Source organism: Nyctibius grandis, chromosome 5 (genome assembly GCF_013368605.1).
Source record: "Nyctibius grandis isolate bNycGra1 chromosome 5, bNycGra1.pri, whole genome shotgun sequence".
NCBI lineage: Eukaryota > Metazoa > Chordata > Aves > Nyctibiiformes > Nyctibiidae > Nyctibius > Nyctibius grandis.
In genome coordinates, this window is record NC_090662.1 from 67,221,547 (window position 1) to 67,240,527 (window position 18,981).

The following is an 18,981-nucleotide window of genomic DNA, read 5'->3' on the forward strand; positions in this document are numbered from 1 at the left end:
TCAATTCTCAAATACATGCCATGAAACCTCATACAGCTGCTAACAGTGTTATTCATCATTTGCTGAGCCCAGCAAACATTCCAGGGAATAAAAAAAAGCATGTGTAGCTCTTAGTGCTTTACAAAAACTCAGAGATATCAGTAATATTTTTCCTGGTCTGGGTATAACTGCTCTGTAACTGCAAAGCTTACAGTGCTTTTTGTTAGCAGTGGGAAGGAATATCTTTTCTTTGTGTATCCAAATATATAAAACTGGACCTTCAGCCTTGAAAGAGATTCTCAAAATAGTTTTGTGTGACTTTATGCTTGCTGATCCTTTATCAGAATATTTACAGGACTTATAACTTACATTTTTATAACTTACATTTAAAGCAAAATACAGAGCTAGCTTTTTTCCTTTTAGATAGCAGCACATGTAAATACTGGTAGACTAAAACCCCAAATAAAATACTGATTTCAGTGTATTTACACAAGTTGCCAACTGAAATCAAGTAAAACACTGCTGAAAGCCTCCAATACAACTCAAAATTGCCTAAAAAAAGTTTTAAATAATAATAAAACAACTACAAAGAGAAAAAAGAAAAATAAAAAAGTGTATCTTCATGGAGAAAGAACCGCCTTAATTTTTTAAAAGGATGTTGACAAAGTGCTTTAAAGAATAAAACCATTAGTTGATAACATCAATCTATGCCAGATTTGGAAAGCACAAACGAAGAAAAAAAATTCTCACTGCAAGGTCACTGTGTGTGAGAAGTCTGTTAGAAACAGCACTTGATAATGCCTAGAACACAGTCCCAGTTCAGAGCACCAGATCACAACCACTTCTCAGACATTCAGAATGTGTTGTTCAGCATATTTACATGAAGGCTGCTATGATCTCAGAGCATATTTAAAAAGTTAGTTCTCCTTTTTTACCATCACTTTTTAAAAGATGCATGTATTTCAGAACACAAGAAGCAGCAAGACAGTACTCGTCGTATCCTTACCCTACGGTCTATTGGCGCCAAACCCACAGCGTCTTCCAATTTTCTTTTTTCAGAGCTGTGAGCAGGTTTATCACAGTCATATTCAACTTCTGGCTTGGACAAATCCCGACAGAACGTACAAATCCACTCTCCACTAAAGAAGACAAACAGACACGTTGACCTCAGTGATGTAGCACACTCTTGACAAAAGGCTTTCCACGTATTTCTGGGTAAGTTCCTCGTTTGTGGGTTGGTTTTCTTTCTGCATCGTGTGTTGTTTTGTTATTGTTTTTTAAACACTACAAAAGGCAGAGACTGCTGGCAAAAATGCTTTATTAGAACTTTGTTTCCTTTTTTAATGGCACTGGTGTCATTAATGGTGTCATAACAGAAAAATGGTTTGCCATAATATGTGGTGTCTACTTTTGTTAGTATTGAAATTTTTCACTTGAGATATAGGATTCAAGCAAAGCTCTACATAGATTAGCCTAGAGAAGACTTTTTGGAAAACTAGAAATTCTACACTCCCTAACTTTCAGATGTTCCCGATTTTGTCAGTTAGTCTAGGAAAAACCTATAGATTTAAATGACAGCATAAGATTACGACAAAATTAGTTCTGCAAGCTATGTTCACTGATTCTCTAACACAATTTGTGAACCTCAAAGTTTTGAAAAACCTATGAAGAGTCTATGTTTTTAATATAGTTCTCCACAAACGAAGAAACCCACATGCTTGCAGACAACCACAAGAGGGCTGAATTGTACTTCTTACATAGTAGACAGAACTCGGCAATAACCAGTTATGATATCTAACTGCATGTATTTACTCAGAGGTATGTTATAAGATCTTTGTAAATGGGAAATAGTTTCTGCAGCATCTTTTAATTCATTTCGATAGTAAGGCAGAAGACTTTCCAAGTTAAAAAAAAATCTTACTGTTTTTATTCGAAGTAATCCAAATATTTCTACCATCTGCTAGTTGTACCATACAGTAGTGAATAATGGGCATTTTCCTTCAAAGAGACTTTTACCTTCTACTGTCTTAACTTGACAGTTATTTATATGACAGTGTCACCTCTGTGCCTGAACTAGCATCAGAGGAATGACGTGGTAGACATACAAAAATAGATACAGGTCATGATCTAAAGATCTTACAATACAAGAAAACAGGAAACACATGAAAGATGGAGGAATGATGTAAATATCCAAGAATAAGGAAGAGTGTGGTGGGTTGGAGTGAAGGAAAAAAAGATGCAGAAACCTTGTGAATTTATAGGGGAAATTGTTCTATCCACCTGAAGCAAGAACAAAAAGCAATCATGAAAGAAGTACACTGTCATTGCTGACATAATAAAGGAATTCTTTTGTGTGTTTGAAGGAACTAATGCTAAGAGACCACTAATGTTAAGTAGACTGTTACAGCTGCAAAAACGCCCCTCCACAAAGATGAGAACAAAAACCCAATATATCTGAAGTCAGGAGGAAAACAAAGCTAATCATGGTTCTGAAGTCCAGGAACACAGTGCACTTGTATTAATATGCACCTTTACCGATCTGAACACTTGTCAGAAAAGTTGTTTTTGGCTCCCTTGCCCCTGGACATAAATCATCTCAGTTTCCACAGAATGATCCAGTAAAAAAGAGAAATTTTAATGACTTACTCTTGAACCTTCAATTTTAGCAGAAACAAAGCATTGTAAATACATAGTTATCTACCTGCTTAAAGACTTTTTTTTTTCTTCTCAGAAAGGCACAAGTGTTTTTAGTTTAAGTACTTACTATAACTTACTATATAGTAAGTACTTAATATAACTTATATAAGTACTTAATATATAATATAACTAATATATACTTATAACTATATAAGTACTTAATATAACTTACTATAACTTTAGTGGGTTTTGCTTATGGCACAAAGCTGTATCATACCATCATTTTATTAAAAAAAACACCAACAAACTGTAATTTGAGGTTTCAAAAGGTAAAGGAAACATTTTTATGTGCCATTTCTAGTGACATTTTAAAAGAGTAGATATGCTTGCAGAAGTATGCTTGTTCAGAGTAGCACAGAGATGATCAATGTTCTAAACTAAGTTGCTATCCAAATGTTTTACACCAGCAAACTACATTGATATTAAATAAGAAAACCAAATATTTATAAAAGCATTAAACAACAAACATGTTACGACAGATGTTTTTATCCTTTAATACTAATAAGCTTATTGCATGGCACTTCCAAGTTGAAACATTGCAAGATGCCATTTATTTTAATCAAAGACACTAATTCCAGAAGCAAACACCAGTAATATTTATAACAACAACTTGTTTAAGACTGTATTTTGAAACTCAAAAACCTGAGTAGTTGTTTTGTAATAGTCGATCAAGAAAGCCTGCTGCTTGTTTCAACATTGAACGGGATTTTACTAGCAGATGTCAGTCGCTACACCCCATGCTTGGAGTGTAGCCATGTTTAGGACTATAGTAAATAATATATTTAATACTATATTAGCTTAGATTTTCCTTTAAGTTTTTTTTTATTATTACAGAAATGTAATCTTTTATGTCATCCTTAAAATATTTTACGACAGATTGGTAATTCTGTGGCCTGATTTTAATAATAGATGCCCTAGATATAAGTGATCTTGCTTAATTGCCACGTAAGTGAAGAGTTTTATTATTGTGGCTGCAAATCTGTGAAGTTAAACTGGAGTTTCAATGCAAATTCCAATTTTCACCAATTAATAAAACTTCTGGATTCAAGACTTCAAACAAGACACTGCTTCCTTTGAGGCTGAAACATCTTGTACTGGGTTTCACAATACAAAACTTATGTCTTTTAATACAAGTTTAGTGGAATTGAAGGGGTCATAATTACCTTGGAAAGCTCATCAATGTAGGGACGTGACAAGAAAGATGGAATACTTTGGGACACTTCTCACAGCAAAGGAGCTCCCCTCCATTTTGACATACTGCACACCAATCTTCATTGGGATCATCCTCTTTTCTGCCCTCCCCAATGTGGGAGGGGCCTATCCATCCTGTCTTCCCACTGGACGTGTTCTCCTGCAGTATCCCTGGTTGATCATCTGTGCTGTCCGGTGCATCTGTTCTTAAGACAACTTCATCAGAAGTGGAATTATGATTGCTATCTAACAGCAATGAAGTAAGTATGCTTCTTGAAAAGCTGGCCTGTAAGAAGAAACAAAGGAAGCCAGATTATAATATTTATGTGAATTTACATGACCCTAACAACAAGTAAACCAACTAGAATAACAAATTTATATGCAAGCAGCTATACAACTTGCAACATGCACACAAAAATTACTATCATACTATAGCACCAGGCAACTAAACACAACAAATTAGCTATGAAAGGCTATTTACTGCTCCACTAATAAAAAACTAATCTTTGATGCCCCAAAAGTCTAGCAACCTTATTTATGTATATTACTGCACTATGATTAGAAACACTTCCTAGCACTACATGAAAATTTGATGTTTGCAAGCTATTTCCTGCCTTCCCAAGTTTTCAATGGATAAAAGCAGTCTGATTGCACCAGTTAATTGAATTGGCAGTACAGCTAGTTTGATTTTGAATTTCACCACTTCCTTTTATTTAGCTTTTTAGTTTTCCCCTGAAAAATTCCCAAACAGAATATTAGTAAATTATTTTATTCCCCATAAATGCAAAATACCCTCCACCAAAGAGAAAGGAGATCTTTATAACTGTTAATATTACATTCTGAGGCCGTGGTGATTCCTCATCCGTTTCCTGCTTCACTACAACAACTGGGAAATCAAAGTTCTCATTTGGTGCACTTGACTCCTGTTTAATTCTGATCGGCTCCAACATAACAACCGGGACTTTGTGCGTAGAATCAGCTCCTGGTGGCCTGCTGGAGGAGCCAGAACTGTAAATGACAGAAAGAGGAAGGAAAAAAAGGAAATTAAGAGTCAGAACCAGATGTCTTTTGTACACTGATGCTTTCCAAGACCTCAGGATGCTAATCCATTTTGCTTCTTTGAATCCTGAGCACTACAGTATTAATTTTATAAAATACAACATCCAAGTTCATTTCCTTTCATGTATATTGAAAAAGCATTACAAGAAAGGAAAATTTTAATGGTGCAGTTCCAGAACTAGAGAATTACTCATGGTTTTACTTCCCATTAGTGCAAGATTTGCAAATAATCTCCCTTTCTTTTAGGTCATACACAAAAAAAGCACTTACAGTGAACAACATCCCACTTTGGAGGAGATACAGCTCTATTTTGTCAAAGGCCACTGTTTCTCCAGAGCTGAAGTGATCATTGTAAACCACACAAGTGAATAAGCCAGATAAAACACATATTTAAATTATCTTGGAAGAGTTTTTTACAGCCTTGCAGCTCTACCAAAACTGGGGCCCTACTTTTAGAACTAGATCTGTCTTTTTTCACATGTTTAGTCTTAACAGGATGAGAATGGACAACCAAACTCAAAAATAACAGCTTATTATTACTTTTTCTTAATAATGAAGTATTTTAATTCGAACAAAATGAATTCAAACAGCAGCAGATAGAATCACATTCTTAAATGCAAGTAAAAGACTCTTCAAACAAACATTTAAACAGTGCATGAGTCCTCCACAGAATTTACCACATAAATGGAATAGAGCAAAAGGTATTCCATATTAAAAAGCATTGGCATTTCCAATTCAAACAGGATGAACGTCGTCTGATTTTTCTCTGCATGAAAAATTAATCTCAAGTCAGATGTATGCTCTAATTTATTGGAACACATTAAAGGATCTGCACTCTTCAAACAATATTGTGTATTATAATATTTTTGTTCATTAATATTCCATCACTAAGGGATAAACACAGTTGTGTAGACTATCAGTAGATATCTAGTGCTCACTTAACTAACTGTATTACGGCAGAAAATTCTTAATAACCCATTTTGTAACATCAATTCCTTATACCTGAAGCCATTTATAGTTCCACGAGCACTTTCGATATGCAACTCTTTCCTTTAGCTGATTTTTCTGAATTTAAAACCCAATTTAGAATCGGCATTCTTTTAATAACGTCAACTTCGCCATCATTTACAGAGTTAATAGGTTTTTAGATGTGGTATTAATACATTACTTCTATATGCATTAATGAGAGAAGAGACTGAGGCATGTTCTATGGAGGTAGAAGTTACATTTTCTTCTCTCCCACTCTTTCCTTACCTCTCTCTGCTCCCAACACTGGAGGCACTGGGTGAACGAATTGGAAGGTGTATGTTTGTCACACTGACTCCTCCTACGATAGAAGGATCAGATTAGAACAAAACACAGGTCTGTGCCCAAGTCTGAGAGGTGACTCAGAGAAGTACACAGGTTTGGGGGAAATTTTCTCCTGCAGTGTCATTTATTTAAACTCATATCTCATTTAATACAAATTCCTGAGAGGATGAGAAGCATGGGATAATAGAGGGAAGGAGAGGACTAAAAAGGGTCCCGCTGCATGTAAGCAGGCTGATGGGCCAGTACCTGGCCTGGCTGACCCCTCCACCTGATCCCTGTAATTTGTTTTATCTTACCTTATTAAATTCTAGCAGCTCTCTCAGGAGATCTGCTAGGAAACTTTAAGCCAGACAAGCTGGTGAGTAGGAAGAAGTCTGGGGGTCAGATACAAGAGAGACCAAAGGTCTGGGGACCAGACAGCCAAAAGACTTGTGAAGGACATTTTGTTGAGCATTGGTCCTGAGAAACCAGAGTGGGCTGTTTGTGCTGTCCGTGAATGAATTATCAACCTGTCTCAGCTAATCTGCCCAAGCACATGAATGCCATGCAAGTGCTCAGATGTTGCACTTGCCTCACTACCGGCCAGACTAGGAAATGGGAGTAAGGAGCTGCTGCTGACTGCCACGTGGCATAGGGACAGGAATCCCCTGGGTCCTTCAAGTCCACCACATTTAGCTACCCATAACAATAACTTCTCTGGTCAACCTGTGTCAGTGCTGCACTACCCTTCCAGTGAAAAAGATTTTCGAATATCCAAACTGAACTTCCCAAGTCACAATTTGTAGTCCCTGTCTCCTGTTACATCCTATCTTGCTTTTTCAAATACTTGTCTCTTACCACAGCTTCTAGGTTTTAATTTGGTGTACCCCTAAGACTGACATTTTTCTATGGATTTCTACACAGCTTGCTAGAATCTACTATGTTTTTCCCTCCACGTTTTTAAGATCTGGCCACTTACTCTTTTCACAATGCCAGAATACTGTCTCAACTTTACTTCCTACTAGGGTTTCTACAACTTTGCCTTCACTTTCATATTTCTCATCTTTCACATAAAATAGAAGTAACTAATTCTGATACCAGTGTTAACATTGCCACATTAGATTTTTCCATTATACCACTTAAACAGAATATTGCACCACATTCCAATTACCTGAGAGGCCTGGTGATGGTACTGATGAATTTGGTGACTGCACAGTTCTGTTTGAAGGGGGTTTTGGCTGATTCTGCTCTGCAGTGCCATCCTTCCTTACAACATTATCCAGTGTGATGTTTCCTGAACAATCAATCTAAAAGGTGGGGAAGAGAGGGGAAGCAGTTAGTGGGGGAGGGGACGACCACAACAAAAGTCCCCCCAAAAAACCCAACAAAAAAACACCCCATGCCTCTGCCGTACTGTTATTTTGAAGGTGAAGACCAAAATGCATTTCACCTAACTTTAGCCGTCCAAAAAGTGAGGTGGTTACTTTAAAACGGGTCATCTTGCTTTCTCCAAAAAAAAAAGAAATGGCCAAATCCAGCCAGTGCTTCATTTTAAGATTAGATGATTCTGTAAGTGCCAATTTTTCTCCTTCAGCTACAAAAAAGGCTTACATCAGACAGGTAGCTTTCACACAATGAAGTAAGGGATTAATTTTTATCTTCACACCTTCTTTTGACATGCTTACGTTATATACTCTAAAAATAGACAATAAGCAATACACAAACTACCCATTAATCCACTAGTGTTTAACAGGACTGGAAGAACCTCAAAGGACACTCAATTCCATCTGTCCCACATACCTTCTGGGCAAGGGCCATGCATATCGACTCAAAATGCCAACAGCAAACCAACACTTGTTCTTTCCACCCACAGCCCAGGCCAGACAACTGAACTCTGTTTTAGAGGCTCCCAATTTACCATTCTAACTTTCTGTAAAAATTACACATTCTGGTTTGGTAAAGAGAAATGACCTTTTGAAATGTTAGGTTTTTCGCAATATGTACGATCATGTTCGATAAGAAAATAGGTTGCCTTAGTACCAGCTTTCTCAATTATCCAGACACCTCACAAATCCACTGGTATCAACCGCATTGACCACTGGAACTTCTATTTATAAGGTACACTTATCCAAAGTGGATGCAGAAGCCTCTGCTAGGTCAGCACATTTACAGTGATTTGGGCCATGTATCTTAATAGCATAAACTTAACCCTATACAAGCTGAAGAGTTCATAATAATACTGTGCACAAAAATCAGTATGCTAAAATATCTCACAGACTCAGTAGTTTTATTATCATGTTGTATAGTTCACCTTTGAAGTCTGATAGATACTGTGATTCTGTACTCCATGTACTCTATTTAAAAAATACTACACTTTTATCTGAGAGTTTATTGGTGAGAACAAAACACAGGTGAGAGAGACAGGGAGTAATGCAAGTTATAACTAGAAAACCATGACATTTCACATATCTAAACCTTAACCCACAAAAATAGGCTTGGCAGTTATTTGAAAGAATAAAGTCAACTGACTAAAACTGAACAGCTCTAATGCAGACCTCTGACAAACATGTACCAATCAGAAGAAACTATGAAAGAAGTTCAGAAGCTTAAGAAAAGATGATCTTATGATGCTCCTATCACCAGCTCACAGGCATCTTAGAGGATATATGAAGAAATGAAGCACCAAAAGGAAAAGATATAAGGAACATATCCAGTATACCAACAATTAATACCTACCTAAGATAGCCCTCTCAATATATTAAAAAAGTGTTAAAAATTTACTAGAAAAACCATCAGCAAACCAGTGCTATCTATGGACACTGATAAATGAAAGCTAAGCTAAGTCATTTTTGTTAGTATCATTACAAGGGGTGGGGAAAAAAATGCAGCATCCAAATAAGTCCAATTACAATTACAACATGCAATGTTATTTTTCTTAGTTGTCCTAACAGCTGTCTCCCAGAACAGTTCTGAATATTGCCAGCAACAACTAGGCAATCCTGCATTGTTGTTTTCTGAAACTGTCTCATTTTGACAAACAGAGCAATAATTTCAGTCTAAAAGGTTTCTACTTCTCACAAATATCAAGACTTACTTCAAAACAGAATCCATAAAATATTGCTCTTATGTTACACTTACATCAGGAAGAGATGGTAGATTGTAGGAGCTACCCACTGGAGAACTCAAATCTATCCCGGGGGGACCATATGTCTTCCCATCACATCCTACAGCACTAGTGACTGTGGGGCTGGATGGAGTAGATGATGTGCTGCTTGCAGTTGAAAGGGCAGTTGAAGTTTGTCCACTACCAATCTGCCACTAAAAAGAAAATATGATAATCCACAATTCAGAATTATTTTTTTCAACAGATCACATCTACTGCATATACTGGTTCTATCTCAGCCATTAAACAAGCAGCTTAGTTCAGGAAGCCGAATTCAAACATAAAATCCTGATTTACTCTGAAGTTATCTAATTTCAAGAACCAATCTTACAAGACAAGGGAAGATGACAAGTAGTTGAAAGCTATGAATAGCAGAAATGAATGTGAATTCTTAAATTCAAAGCTGTATCTCGATGTTAAGTATCTATTACTATTTCATGCTGCATTGACAGTACTGTGGGAGACATGTAACAGTTTTAGTGAAATAAAAGCATTACAGATAATAGGCTGAACGCACAACCGCTCTAACGCTTTATTAAGTAAATAGCCATAGTGTCAGTTGGACACCATCAAGTATTTGATGTTGTGCTTCCCTTAACAACTTAAAGTGATTAAGAATTTGAAATGCTGACCGGATCTCCACCCACATATACGTTTAACACCATGATATGAAGTGCACAGTCAAGTCAGACTAAATCTCTTTCTCATTTAGACATATGCAGTTTTCAATGACTTTAATGGAATTTCACAGCAACCGTAGGCAAAATCTGACTCTGCTCAATTCCTTTTTAGTCAGTAATTCTCTTTACTGGCTTCTAGTTTCAGAAGTCATTACTAGATTATGAAAATACTTGAAAGAAAGGCTTGCAGACAGGCCAACCTTCTTTTCAGAAGCACAGAAGCGACTTAGTTTTTGTTACTCCAGGTTCTCAGATACTGTACAACTTTCTTCAATCTAGTTGGTTCTTCAGTTTAGTTGGAATTAGTTCTCTGACATCATAAGCATTGCAAACATGAATGGTATTACTCCGCTTCTCAGGTCACAGATCAGACTCATCTGATTCTTCCCTGCTTACCTCTAGTGACACAATTTTTTCTTTCCTTCCACATACCTAACAACTCGTGTTAATTTGCTTTTTAATAAAGATTTGCCTTCCTGGGCATCCAGAAAACATATGACAAGTTTGCTTCTGCCCCAGTTCAGCTGCTGATTAGATGGGTATTGATCAGTCTTACTCAGCAGAGGTCCCACAACTGTGGACTTTCTTTTCTCTCCTCATCTGTAAAAGTTCAGATTTGGCATACTCTGGAGAATGGTGGCAGCTCTAGCTTTTTAGTCAAGCTTTTACCTGGTTCCTAGTGAAGTCGCTAACATCAAGCTAAAGCGACTATTTTGTCTATTCACTGATTGTAGTGTGCAGACCATGGCCATGTTACATTTTGCGTAAGTGACCAGAAATCACGGTAACGGCAAACAAGAGAATGAAACACCTACACAGCACGCACAGTGGCTCACTTTCGGAATGCTTCAGCTGCTTAGAACTGTCAAAATGAAGAAACTTGACAGTTATCTCATCAAGAAAACTGTGGGTATCTTGTCATAGAGAAAATTGCAGTCTCTGTTCTAACTGAAAAGCACTCTAGAAACGTAATATAAAAGTACGATGATAAAGACATTTGATGTTTTATTTCTACATGGCAAGCGAAAAGGGAAAGAAACTCTACCTGTTTTATAGCTTGTTGTGCCAAGAATGCCATTTGCAGTGGGCTGGGCTTTATTGCTTGCCTTGGTAGGGTCTGATTTTGAGGAAATCTCATCTGTTGTGCAGGAAGAGTTGAACCATTGGGCTTGGAGCTATGATTCTGAAAATGAATCAAGCGCGGAGGTGCCTGTATGAAAGCAAACAAACAAACAATTCTGCAAGTTAGCTGATATCTGGTCAATGTTGCAGCGATTTTGACCAAGTGACTCTTTTAAACTTCTGAAACTCTTAACAAATTAGATGCAAACAAATAGAACCACACCATTTATCTGAATGATCACACAACACATTGATTTTCAATGTTAAAAACAAAACCTTGCAGATAGTTTTGAATTATTCTGATATAACAAACGCAGATACATCACAAGAGCCAGTGAGAGTATTTCCAACTCTGAAAGTTATATGGGACAATCACAGAGTTTTATTCAAAAAGAGCCTTGCAAAAAACCTAATGACAGATTCACTTTTTAATCATTTGACAAAAATACAAAATATGTAGCTCAGCACTATATATGGTTGGATACCACGTGGTTTTTTTAATGAATAAAAATAGGCTGAGTGCTACCACACATTTTGCCAGATAAGTTTAAAATGCTCATTCAATTCTCAGTAAAGAAAATGCTCCCTAACCCATTTACATAGCCACATGCTAAAGACGAAGCTACCTGAAGTTATGTATCTAAACTTAGTTTCTTTCTTTTTTCTTATCTTGCTTTACTTTCTCTTTCAGTGCCATGGAAAAAAGAGTCTTCACTGGAAATAGTCATAACTTACCTGATGAGAAGCAGGAGGTTGCTGCATGGCTCCTGGCATTCTTGGATTTGGTAAACCTACTGGACCTGCTCTGCGTTGAGCTTGCTGTCTCTGAGCCATGACCTGTTGCTGCATGTGCTGGAGTCGGAGCTGAGCTAAGCTTATCTGCGTTGGGAACTTAGACAACTGGTTTGAAGGTAAGCTGCCTGGTGGCTGTAAGTTTGTTTCCATCACAGGGCTCTTGGGCATATGTGGTGGGGTTTCTTTGTCTTCAATTACCAAAGAACCTAGTTTAAACAAAATAAATAAAATTAATACCAAAATATTGCAGTTAGCAGAAATGCTATTTTTCACAATTAATTCCTTTTATACCATGAGGTCATCTTTCATTATTGTAACGTAAAGAATAGATAAACATGAGATAGAGGACTCCATTTTGATTTTGTTTGTTTCCCTGAAAAGTTGCATTTTATAGCAAATTGTCTTGTGCTGCAGCTTCCTCTATAGGGTAGATTCTCCTAGGAAGGTGTCCTGGCTTTTCCAGAAGAGCAAGGGAGCAAGGTTTCAATGGGAAAGAGTATATCCTGATCCAATCATCTGATAAAAAGATTTAACTGTATCGTAACACTTAAACGTATTGTGATCCTTTCTGGCCTCCAAGTCAACATCATGGAATACTCAAATGATACTCGGAGTTGCTACACACCACCAATTCTAGGATGTGATGGGCACCTCCAGGAGATGTTTCATCTCTCTCCTCTGACTTAGAAGGAAATTTGACTAGACAGGTAAACTTTCAGAGATTAATACTGGGTGAGAGATTTTATCCGAAGAGATATATGGTGTGACTACATGAAACTCTCATGTAAAATTCTGACTACCTCATCCAAGAAACATGAATTCCAACTAGAACAGAGCTTGATGTGATTCAAGGGAACAGCACACTGTTTGCACAGGAAAAGACAAAGACACTTTCTTTGTTTAAAACACAGTGAAGTAGGGAAAGTTATGGTCCAAGACTGAGAGTTAAAAAATGCCAGTGATCTGTGGGACATTGCACAACAGCTTTTCAATCAAGTGGGAGATAGACACCTCATACTCCCTTTTCTCCCAGAGGTTTAGGGCTGCTTCCCAGGAGAGTTCACCTCATGAGGTAGGCACAGCACATGACAGTTTGACAATCACTGTTACAGCGGAACTTGGAATCACCCTCTGCCACCTCTCTCCCCATATCCATCAGTCTCTGTGGATCCTGTGCAGTCTAGCCATTTGGGGGTAGATTATCTGAAGGAGGAGGAAACTTCCTGCAATTTATATTCCTCTTTTTCATCCCAAGAGCTGAGAGCTATGCAAATAGCATCATTCTGGTCCCCTATCTAGACATAGGTACAGAGGCAGTCTAGGCCAGCCAACATACTGTAGTGCAGAGCAGGGCAGAAAGCTAACATCAACAATACTATTTTCATATTGACACTTGGTAATTTTGGTGTTGCATACATTTTAATTATGATTCTACCACATCAGTCATTACCAAAAATACTAAATATGCTAAACAAAATGGAAAAAACCTACCAACCTATTGCCTAATACCCTTTATTAAGCCTGTAACAGGTCTAGTCAATGTTTCACATAAAGTGAGCAGAGAAAAATGCAAATGAATAATACTGTTTCCCATAATACGGCTCTATGAAATATTTCACTACCGTCAAAATAGATCTGTTTTCTTTCTCTAGAAAACAAATTACTTTGACAAAGAATGGTATTGACTGTACTACAATCAACTGTCAAACCCATACTGCACTTTTATTTTTTTCTCTCCAAGTCTAATTACATCTTCAAAAGTCTTTCCAGACTTAACATCTATGGTATAAAGTTACTTACCCAGAGGTACTACAGAGAATGATTCCCTTCCATTATTCTAGAAAACCATGGGCTATCACACGATTTGTGGAATTACAACACTTTAAATGTTGTAATTTTTTTCTTAAATACATTCTGAAATCCGTAAGTGAGCTATCCTACTAGTGTACAGATGCTATCACACTGCCAGCAACATGCAGCCTGACTAGAATTCAAGCCATTCCCAAAGTAACTTGTTTCTTTACTCAGACTTTATTTTATTTTTCTTTAGTGGTTCTTAAATCTGGTTTATCTACAGAAATTGAACATGTCTGATCATAAACTTAACAGCCTAAAGGCTGTGATTTCTGAAATCAGACAGATAAATGTGATCTCGTTTTATCTATCACAAATAGATAAACTGTTACAAGAACTCCTATGCTGATCTATACAGGTGCCATTTCTATTGTAGCACTTTTCAGAATTTAATGGAACATATTTCAGCAGTGCATTAAATAAACAAATTTTTTAAAAAAAAACAACCAAAACCAAAACCAAACACACGAAAAAGTCCCCTCTTGACAAGCACCATCTCAGTTTAGCAGCACTTCACAGTTATTACCACACAGCTTGACAGTTTGTTTCTGGAAACAAGAGATTCACTTTCAATTCCTTTCCCAAAGAAAATTATTTACAAAGAAGGAACTTGGAGAATTTCCCTGCTACCATCCAGTGTCCTGGTGTGTAGGGAAAGGAGCTTGTTCGCCTTAAAGCGCTTCTTTCTCTGCTGTTGTAGAGAAACATACATTTGCACCTCTCTGTGCATTTGTAGAGCGGACTGCATTTTCTGACGAAAGGCAGAAAAGCTCCCACGGGTATCTCGCAAAGCATTCTGCACATGATGGAAAACCAAAAATGCCCATCAAGCTAATAGTGGAGAGAAAAAGGAAGCATGACAGCAGTCAAAATCCTAAAAAGACCTCTAAGCTTCAATTCCTGTTCCCAAGCTGATGAGTTCCTAGGATGCTTATCTCCATTAAATGCAGGCTTTCAGGCAATCACACAAGCAGGCTACCTGCAAAGCTTCCAGGTTCTGGGATTCACCAGTATCATAAAAATCCCTAGCAACTTATAGCTATAAGAAAAAATGTAAAGACCAGTTTGGAGACTAAATCAAAATCTATTAAGATAATGAAGATGGAGTACATTTACAACTCTGTTAAAAACAAGCTTTCTCCTGAATTCCTCCCCACAACTTTGAGAAAGACAATCTAAAAGACAACTGCCAAAAAGTAGTGTTCTCTTCCCTATTCTGTTTTTCTTTGGCATTTTCCCCTACTCTCCATCTCAGTTCTCCGAGGCTTATTGTTCAGCATGAAAAGGGAGCAAATGGGGGTTCTTGAACATATTATGCTGCTGCTATGGGTTTCAGCTTGGGAAGATGGGACTGAAGCAGAAGAAAGATGTAGAATGAGACTGACTTCTGGAATCTTAGGATGTGAAGTAGGGTAATAGATTGTGTTCTTTGTTTCAGAAGCCAGAAGGAACGTGCATGCGTATTGCCCAGGAAACTGAAAGCTGCTATTTTCACCATCACACATACCATTCAAGCAAGGTAAGTTTGTTAATATTTTATAAGTAAGTATTCACAAATAATACTTTTTCCCCATACAATGCACTGTAAATGTCTTCTACAGGTAAGGAAATAAATCTAACAAAGCAAAACAAGAAATTAATAGCATGGAGGCTATTTATCTTCACAAAAAGAAAGCTGCTTTCAAAACAGGATCAAGACTCCACAGGGCTAATAAAACTTTATCATACCTAGATTGAAAATATTTTGAGCCCAGAAGCTAGGATCACAGTGAAACTGGATGGTATTGTTAGTCACTGGTGAAGCATCACACCTTGCTCGGAGAAGATACCGTAGTCGATACGTAATCTAGAACAAGAATAAAACAAGATTTTTTTTTTCTGGGGCCAGAGCCACGTGTCCGAACGGTGTAAGTCATCTTACAAAAAAAAAAAAAAAATCAAAAAAAAACCAACCACAAAAACCTTACAAAAACCAACCCCTAAAAAACCCCTAAAGCCCAAAAAAAACCCCAAAACCAACAAAAAACCCCTGAACAAGCCCCTAGAGAACTGAGGTGAAAGACGGAGAAATTTGTGCAAGTTACAAATAAAAGAGGTATTCTTAACATCTTTCCCTTATTCCTAAAGTAGTTTTAAAAAGCAATCAACTACAGTCTAAAGAAAATCAGTTCTTCTCCCCTGTAGAAATACATACCCTTCCACAAACTTGGTCATTACATTCAATGACTTGAACTACTTGCAAGTGAAGTACAGATTCACATAACCATTGCTGGTTTTTTTTCCCCCAAAACCTATGTTAGCCCATTCATTTCTCTTTCAAAGAAAAGTATCCCATCCTTTTGGCAACACATATCATCACAGGGAGTTTTCCTTTGTAATAAATTTAAATTTTCTTCAGAGAGCCAAAGAACAGATTTTATAACTTTATCTTTGAAAACTCTCAGATTCACAGATATTTTCACTCTTCCAGCTCCTTGGTTCCAAAGGACTGGACTATGATTACATTACAGAAACAGAATACTCTTATCAAATGTTCCGTATTTATCTAGTTCCTAGAAAGAAAATATTTTCTTGCAGTTTTTTCACTAGAAATATCTAACACAGGCACTAATTTTAGAGTAACACACTGCAGATACAGAAATAACTTAGGAGTTCAACACTTATTTTTCTTGAATAACAGATTATTTCCTGGAAAAGTTCAGGAGACATACTTAGCAAAATCATCTTGCCTGTTTAAAATGATACTAGTTAACTTTTACATGAGAATTTTACAAGAGCTTCCAGTTTACAAGTTTTTTCTTTCAATTTCAGGCAGGTCAGTTTTAGACCAGATACAAAAAACATTTAGCAATACTTAAGTTTTTTAATGACCATGGAAAATTTTAAGTGCACTACTATTCTGAATATAGATTTCCTAGGATTTCTGTGTACACTACCAGAATCAAGTATACTACACTATAAAAATTCTAGTCTTTTGTCCTGTCACCAATACTGGTTGCACACAGTTCTTGTCATAGTTTGCTCCATATATTTCTCCTATTGTGCATGCACATATATTGTACGTAAACTCAATGACTAGACTAGTCAACCCCTGTCAGTAACAGTGGTAGCTACCAGTGTTTTGTTCATGCTAGAGGACTAAGCTGGGAGACCGATGTCTTCCTGCAAACTGTTTAGTATGCTATGTCCCTGAAGTACAGACATTGCCTCCTAGCTGTAACTCTGAATTTAAGTCTGCTGCGCATCCCTCCCTCCTAGTTTCAAGTGGTTGGGTATGCTGGAGCAGAAGTCTAACATGCTCCTCTATGTATCACTGTTCAGGAACAGATTTCCCAGATGTCCAGAGACAGGTTAGCTACTCAACTCCCCAGTAACACCAACTTTCAGCGAAAAATCAGGAGCCTAAAGCTCATCTGTTCTTTTGAAAAATATTTCTCATTTTCTGAGGCCTTATAGGCTAGATGCTCTTTTTCTTCAACTGCATAATGTTTATAAGATTGAGACGCCTGCAACGTAACTTGTTTTCTTACTCATATAGCAGAAGTCTTTGTGGCAACACTAAGCAATTATAAACAGCATGACTCAGTGTGACACCCTTTTTCTCTATTCAATTAAAAATTATGACTTGGTGAGGCAGTATAAGGCAGGCCAAATGAATTTAGCTACTTGAAGTTGATAAAACCAGGTAATATTCCACTATTTGCTATAGCCTGCAGCATTTTAATGGGTATCAAAAAAAAAAAAACAGCCAAAAAAAACCACACCACCAAAACCCAGTAGCCCCAAAAACAAACAACAAACAAACCAGCCCCACAAAACCCCTGAGTAGGTTCTGAACTAAACAATGAGAAAATAAAAAAAAAAAAACCCCAAACCTTTGTGATCCAGTTACAGGAATTGGAAAAAAAGGATCTAGCACCTTTCCTCAACATTGCCACAGATTTCTGTCATCAGGCTAGTACAATCTAGTAACCTCTGGACAAATCACGGTCAGCTTTTTGTTTGCTTTTAATTTCAAGCCTATTAGGATTTCTGTTCATCATGAGCAGTCAGCTCAGTGACACCATATGCACTCAGATCTTGTGTCATTATAGCATTGAAATATTTAGCTTCATAACTGTTTAAACGGACAAGCAAAAGCCTCAGTTTCATTTTTATCAATTTTTGAAGACTTTTAGTGGAAGATGAGTCTGACAGAACAAAGCAATACGTTAATTTTTACATTAAAATGCTGGATATTAGACTCTATGATATATAAATACCATCTTTCTCTGAACTCAGAAGCTCTAACAAGTACTGAAAAGAACCTCAATGGTGATGTAAGGACATGCAACATTCTTCCCAGTGTTTCATGGCTTCATGGTTTTCACTCCAGAGAAAAGGAGCTGTCCTTACTTCTACAGATCTACAACAATTCTATTGTAATGTAACAGGAGAGAATCATGACCAGAGAGCTAAATTATTAGAACCATTCTGTATTTATGTTTGAGAGAAAACCATGAAAAATTATATACAAATGTTCCAATTAGTAGAAAGACATTAAAAAGCCTAATTTCCTAGGGTTACTGACAAGCGTGTGCATGCGTATTTATCTCAACTATAGTCTCAAGTAAATGGAGAGAGCTCTCCTCCTACCCTTACCAAGCGCTTGCTGTACAGTAGTGCTGTGCTGCTCCCACTGGAAACTGCCCATTTGGAAAAATTCATTACATGTTCCAGCTGTTTAGAGAGACCTGCCACTTCCTGCTGTTGCTGCAGAAGTTTCATCCGATGCTCTTTCGCCAGAGTCTGCAAGTAGAAAAGCAGTTCCAGTCAAAGGGTTCAATTTACAGTTAACAGGCAATAGCTTTCATTAGCTTTCATACCTGTAATTCAAGTGGTTTCAATTAGCTCTTCTAAAAAGCACCCCTGCCCCCTGACTGCAGATATCAAACAGAAAAGTCAGTATACATTTATTCAAGACAGCAGGACTTTCTGTGCAGTGCAGATTCCCATTTTCTCTTATAAGACATTTTCATGTATATATACGTGTATATATATATATATAAAATATTTATGTGCCTCTCTATAAAATGCACATACTTTTTAAAACACAAATGGGAGATAATATTTTTCCAAGTACCCATTCTAGACAATTCTCTCCTTTGATTT

At 37.1% G+C, this 18,981-nt stretch overlaps 1 protein-coding gene across 1 annotated transcript in view; it reads right to left on the minus strand.

Moving 5' to 3' along the window:
- TRIM24 (tripartite motif containing 24) overlaps window positions 1–18,981 on the minus strand; it is a 66,903-nt gene that overhangs the window by 3,594 nt on the left and 44,328 nt on the right. The window contains exons 7-16 of the mRNA XM_068400901.1: window positions 18,472–18,618; window positions 15,559–15,676; window positions 11,917–12,182; window positions 11,105–11,269; window positions 9,355–9,534; window positions 7,388–7,523; window positions 6,181–6,253; window positions 4,704–4,875; window positions 3,840–4,153; window positions 986–1,118 (exon numbers count right to left, since the gene is read on the minus strand). Coding sequence (XP_068257002.1) covers window positions 986–1,118; window positions 3,840–4,153; window positions 4,704–4,875; window positions 6,181–6,253; window positions 7,388–7,523; window positions 9,355–9,534; window positions 11,105–11,269; window positions 11,917–12,182; window positions 15,559–15,676; window positions 18,472–18,618 — 1,704 coding nt within the window. The remainder of the gene's footprint in view (window positions 1–985; window positions 1,119–3,839; window positions 4,154–4,703; window positions 4,876–6,180; window positions 6,254–7,387; window positions 7,524–9,354; window positions 9,535–11,104; window positions 11,270–11,916; window positions 12,183–15,558; window positions 15,677–18,471; window positions 18,619–18,981) is intronic.